The sequence below is a fragment of the Chroicocephalus ridibundus genome, chromosome 11 (genome assembly GCF_963924245.1).
Source record: "Chroicocephalus ridibundus chromosome 11, bChrRid1.1, whole genome shotgun sequence".
Lineage (NCBI taxonomy): Eukaryota > Metazoa > Chordata > Aves > Charadriiformes > Laridae > Chroicocephalus > Chroicocephalus ridibundus.
Genome location: NC_086294.1, coordinates 9203962 through 9209961, shown reverse-complemented (window position 1 = coordinate 9209961; position 6000 = coordinate 9203962). Strand labels below are relative to the sequence as shown.

General features: G+C 41.8%; 1 protein-coding gene across 1 annotated transcript in view; it reads right to left on the bottom strand.

Moving 5' to 3' along the window:
- Positions 1 to 1204: 1204 nt before the first annotated feature.
- ATP10B (ATPase phospholipid transporting 10B (putative)) overlaps positions 1205 to 6000 on the bottom strand; it is a 57312-nt gene continuing 52516 nt past the window's right edge. The window contains exon 22 of the mRNA XM_063348993.1: positions 1205 to 3405. Within this exon, the coding sequence (XP_063205063.1) occupies positions 2907 to 3405 (499 nt within the window). The 3' untranslated portion in view covers positions 1205 to 2906. The remainder of the gene's footprint in view (positions 3406 to 6000) is intronic.

Genomic DNA, 6000 nt, shown 5'->3' with positions numbered 1-6000 from the left:
AAGGCTTGCTTTCTTACTGTAGGCTTGCTTTCATTGGAAAAAAATAACGTTATTAAACTCTAGATCCTAATTCCCAAAGGGACTGATAGTCCTCACTAATTTACCTCATGATCAAAGCAAAGTGCCTGATCACCATCTTTTTAACACGAGACAGTTCATGGTCACTGCTTACCTGGGAGCACAGAAACAACCGCACTGTTCAGCAGTGAATGTAGGTCCTGAGCCATGGCAGCATCCGCTTCGGAGGAGGGATGGCAGCATCCTCACCCAGGAGGAGGGGTACCAGGGGAGAGCGTTATAAAGCTGCAGAGCCAGCTGGGGTGCAGAGCCCAGGTCTTGCTTGCTTTTGTTTCTGGTTGTTCCAGCTTTCTCTGTCCTCAAGGGTCAGGGACGCTTTTCCTCTGTGTTGCAAACTCTCCAGGTAAATGAACCTATTGGACCGTTTTGTTATAATCCACCACACAACAGAAGTAACAGATTGTAGGTCCAGCTGTAGTGTTATTTAAGCCATGCAAATTTGGATTCTTTCTTTCTTTTAACTGAAATAACTATTTTTGGTTACAGCCTAGAAGCTACTTAGAGAGGGACTGTCTTCCACTTCTTTCATGACCTGACATAGCAGGGACTCCATCGCTATAGAGCTTTTAGGGGCTATTTCGCTGAAGATCATAAGCAATCCTTCCTTCATGCCCCTTCTTAAAAGGACCCTCTCTTAATTATATGTCATTTCTGAACGGTTGCCAGAAACGGTTGCCCAGCTGTCAGGGCAAAATGCATGGCAGAATGGGTCTGCAGAAGCTGTGATGAGAAAACATAAAATTAATTATTGACTTTGAATTCAGGAGCGTCTACAGGTCTTCCAGATTTGCTTAAACAGAACCTGTCTGGCCCTTTTCCGTATAAACTCAGTCCCCTCGCACATTCAGATAAATTTGTTATCTATTTTTTATGATAAGCGTGGCCTACTAGACAGAGGGGTGGCCTCTGAAAACATGAGTTTGCCACTCGCAGATGACAACAGGAAAACCAATCCTCTGCCTCCATTTTTATCCTCTCAACAACACACCAACTCATGACCATATTGCATTTATTACTATAAAAACACTTCACATTTTGTAATAAAATGAAAAAGAAATTGCATCTTCTTTAAGTTCAAAGGAAACAGGCCATTTAATGTAAAAAAATAGCTGTGAATCTCAAAGACTTGATCTTGTCACCCAAGGTCCGTTCCCAGCTAGTGAGCAAACATTTGAGCAATCTCACACTCCATTAACAATAATCTCAGCTATGCCTAATTCCCTTCCTTTTGTACATCATACAAAAAAAATCTCCTTCTGAATTGTTTTACAGCTGACAATTAATACTTTAACAATTACAGTTCTATATGTGCTCTTGCTCTGGCTACCAGAAACCCCAGTAGCAGATACGCTATTCGATTTTGCCCGAGTTGCTTTAAAGTAACATCTTGAATACTCTAGTGACAGTAATTATTATAACACACATAAGTTAAATTAGTATTTGCTAAATACGTTATTAAACAGATCACACACTGTGACAAGCAGTAAATAACTAAATTAATATAGCATGTATAAAAAAGGCTAAAAACCTACTTAAATCAGAACCAGTGGTAGATACACAAAAGTTCAGATGGCTTGAATTTAAAACGTAGCTAAGATTTCACCCCACATTGTGAAGAAAAACTTGGGAAATGGTCTTATTAGTCAACATTTCTATAAGAAATACCAAAGTCAACTTTCATTGCATTGCAATAGTGATGATGGTGACATTTTATGTTGTTTTTTTTTTTTTCCTGCATCTTGTTGCCCCGAGATACTGAAAAGTATGAATGTATGATGCATATTTTGGCCATTCTATACCATGTAATTACTGCAATGTGATTAGTGACCTTCATATATTGCTTGTCAAAATCTCTGTTAATGAGATCTCCATCAACTATTAAATGTAACCACCTGTGGGGAGGAGCATGATTTATACTTGATTGAATGCAACAATATTATATAATAATATACGGAATGGAAGGAAGAAACAGAATTTCTAGATGAAAAAGCAGGAACAACTTCAGAATTCTAGAACATAAATCCTTGAATATGACTTGCTATATCTGTCTGCTTTTGTAGGTATGAAGACGTAGACTCCACCTATCCCTGAGTTATCCTGTCAGTTCTCATAGTCCAGTATTTGCATCCTTCTACTTCATAAACTCATTTGTCCTTTTCTTAACAGTATCAGGTCAAACCGCAGCCTGCATAAAAATACTGAGCTTACCATTCAGGGAAAACAGACTATAGACCTGACGGTGTAATATGTATAAAGTCCATATATTAGAAACCAGAATATTCTCTGTTTTCTTTCCAATGCTGTTATTCTGCAAATACCCTTAGTACCAGGAGGTAACGTTTTTTTTCCAGGCAGAACTGTGATTTTCAAGTTAGTAAGGTCTTTTTAAGACTTTGATAGTAAAAACCAGAGTGTGATGTGTTACTCTAAGACTTGGCTTCATATAGAACGGCTCCTCTTTCTATTACCTCAATAGCATAATAACATTGAAACATCACTATTACTGTGAAATAAAAATATTTCTTGTTGAAAGGAAGTAATTGTACGTTTCTCAGCAACTGTGTGATGCTCATATAACATTCCTCAAACGAGACAAAACCAGGAAGATCAAGAAGTCATGCAACGACAAACCCAAACTATATATGCACTTAGGGAAAGTTGTGCGTTGGAGATGTTACTGCAGTGCTCCAGCAGGTTTGTAACTCCACGTGCCTCTCTCTCCTTTTGTAGTAAGCATCACGGTTAGGTATAAATAGACTTTTTATTATCCCTATGGTAGCCTTCTCCACAGCTCCAGCGGGCTGTGGGTCCCATTTCTAAATGTTTCTTCAGAGTGTCACTGCACTCACAGATCGCCGATGGCTTCCATGGTTAAAACTGTGAGCATTACCTTCAGTCAGTTTGCCACCGTCCTGCCCATGAGTTGTTACCCTGCTGGGTACAAGGGGGTAGTGGCCAGAGAAAGGTCCTGCTGAAGAGTCTGTAGCAGTAGATTCCTCCTCTGCCCACCTATTAAAGAAATAGTAGCCGTCTTCGGGTGTTTGTTTCCTGAAAGGATTCACTTCAGAGGCAGAAAGTCCCTGACTTTCTGCGTCCCCATGAGACACAGCTGCTGCTGCTGGATGTAAAAATGGTGACACGCATAAGTGGCTGATGTTTTGCTCTAGGTCATCATTAGATACAGGTGATGCACCAGAAGTAGTTTGCTTTCTTGATCTCAATTTCTGGATTTCCAGATCCTGTTGTCCTTTAGGAAGCTTATCTAGTTGCTGTGCTTTCAGAATCAGAGATGCTCCAAAGGTTCCTCGTAGAGCAAAAATAACAAACCTGATGAAAGAAGAAGAGAATGGATTGTCTTACGAGTGGGTTCCTTCCATAATAGGCATCACATAACACAAATCCAGTTGCTAATTTTCCATTGCTCTACAGGCATCTGGTAGACACCTTGTACCTGGTAGATGAAAGTGGACTCCTGAATATTAATACAACATGTAACTATACACATCTTGACCTGTATAGAGTCAACTACATGTACATAAATACTAAATAAATGATAATAGAACCATTTGATTGCTGAACAGTACAAGAAAGATACACAGAACCTCACCAAGAGATGCAGCATTTGAGGAGATTGAGATTGCGGTTATACTGCTAAAAAAGGCTAAAGAAGGGATCTTAATTTGGTAGATAACATAAACACAGAAATCAAAAAACCTCAACTTGTGGATTTGCTCAGGAACCAGTAAAAAAAATATAATTGTCCTACCTGCCCTTTGCCCGACAATGAACTTATGTAACTATAGACTGCATGCAGCGAGGGGGCACAAGCCCTCTGTCCATGTCATGCCAGTTTTTTCTGAAAACCAAAGTCTCTTTCAAAGCATCTTTCTAATAGGATTTGACCTTTACGTACATGGCCTCAATACACATTTTAAAACAAACGTGGGGACTCTTTGAAATTGCATTAATAAAGCTGTCGTCTTCACATCCTGCTGCTAAACGTATGCATAAATAACAAGATTAAAAAGCCCAACAAACTAGACTGAGTAAAGAAAGGGCTTTTAAGGTGATGGATTACTCAGGCCTATCTGCACAAGTAGGAGCGGGTAGACATGTATTTGGTGTGCCTGTGCTCGGGCTGATCAACCCCATAGCACTGGGAACCGTGCAGTTGCCAGTTACAGTTGGGCAGCTAAGGGCACAACTACAGAGGGCCCAGGTCCGTCTCTGCAGATCTGGTGCGGATCATATTGTCCTCTGTCTGTCCTCTCAAGTTGTCCTCTGCATCTTCTGTGCAAGTTGTGCGTGGAGGAAGGAGGAGGACCTTCTGACCAGGAAGGAGGACAGAGAAGGGAAGGAAAACTGTGTCTCACATCCCATGTGCTGCTTTCACTTGCTCCTGCCCTTCCCACAGCCCTGCAGGGTGTGAGACTCAAATACCTGTGGGGCCTCTGCAGGGCTTCCTGGCAGACCACTCTGTCTTCCATGGCTGGAGAAATACATCTGGTTTGTATGTTGAAATCCCCTTCCCTTGCCAATGAATGAACATGAAATTCAGATCCCTTTCTTCTTAGACTCAAGGGTTTTAGTACCTAACGCTGTGCAGTTTGTGTCCCAAAAAAATGTTCAGAGGCAGTTTTGAGATGCAGCTGCAGAGACGATGCACTGGCAGAGGGTGGGCCGGGGAAAGCCTGGGGGCAGGCAGGGCACAGGCGAGCCCCGCAGAGCGCCCCAGCGTCTCAGGAATGTCACCTAGCACAGGTGGCAGTAGCAAGAGGAAGAACTAAAGAGAACAAGGATTTTAACAAAGCTTCTTACAAAGAGACCAGAATCTCAAGGCTCCTACTGGTTTCTGAAGGAGATAGGGAGCAGGCAGCATGGTGAGATGAGCCAACTGAAACTTAAAATTAAGTACATTTTAACAAAGGGTGGTTTCACCACTGCTGTGATATGCTGACACAGCTAAGTTGTAGCAGAAACTAGGGGCTGGATATTCTGTGAACTGAGGACTCTGTCGAAAATAATCTGGGGTACCTACATGAAGAAACAGCAGTTCTCCAACTCTGAAGATATCAAGATACAAATCTTTAAGCTCAGTATCCTGCTGAGGCAGCAACACGTTTAACCTTGCTGAATGCCCAAGCTGGAGATACGAGCTCTCTAATCACGTGTTTGATGTAGCTCATAGAAAGCTCAGGGTCAAAAATGACACTGTGAATGAGGACTGATAGGAAAACGAAAATCACACAGGACCAAAACAGACTGGAAAAGGATGCCCTGCCTAGAAGACATGAGACCTTAGTGAACTATGTGTTCTTTATCCTGACCTGAAGTTATATAATGTAACATGAAATCACAAGGGAATCTCAACTCAAATGGGGAAATAATAATAATAATTTGAAGAAAAATATTTAGTCTTAGACAAAGTTAGGTCTCAGATTCTAATGCCTTAAAGAACTTACAAAACCAGATGCTAAAAATATTTTCCTGATTCTTTCAATATTGGTGTGCTGCACCACTGCTTGACAATTAGGATGAGGAGAGCAGCAACGAAGTCATAGAATCATAGAATCATAGAATCATAGAATCATAGGGTTGGAAGGGACCTCTGGAGATCATCTAGTCCAACCCCCCTGCCAGAGCAGGGTCACCTAGAGCAGGTTACACAGGAACACGTCCAGGTGGGTTTTGAATGTCTCCAGAGATGGAGACTCCACCACCTCTCTGGGCAGCCTGTTCCAGTGCTCTGCCACCCTCAGGGTAAAGAAGTTCCTCCTCATGTTTAGGTGGAACTTCCTATGTTCCAGTTTGTGCCCATTGCCTCTTGTCCTGTCCCCGGGCACCACTGAAAAGAGCCTCGCCCCATCGTCCTGACACCCACCCTTTAAGTATTTATAAGCGTTGATAAGGTCACCCCTCAGA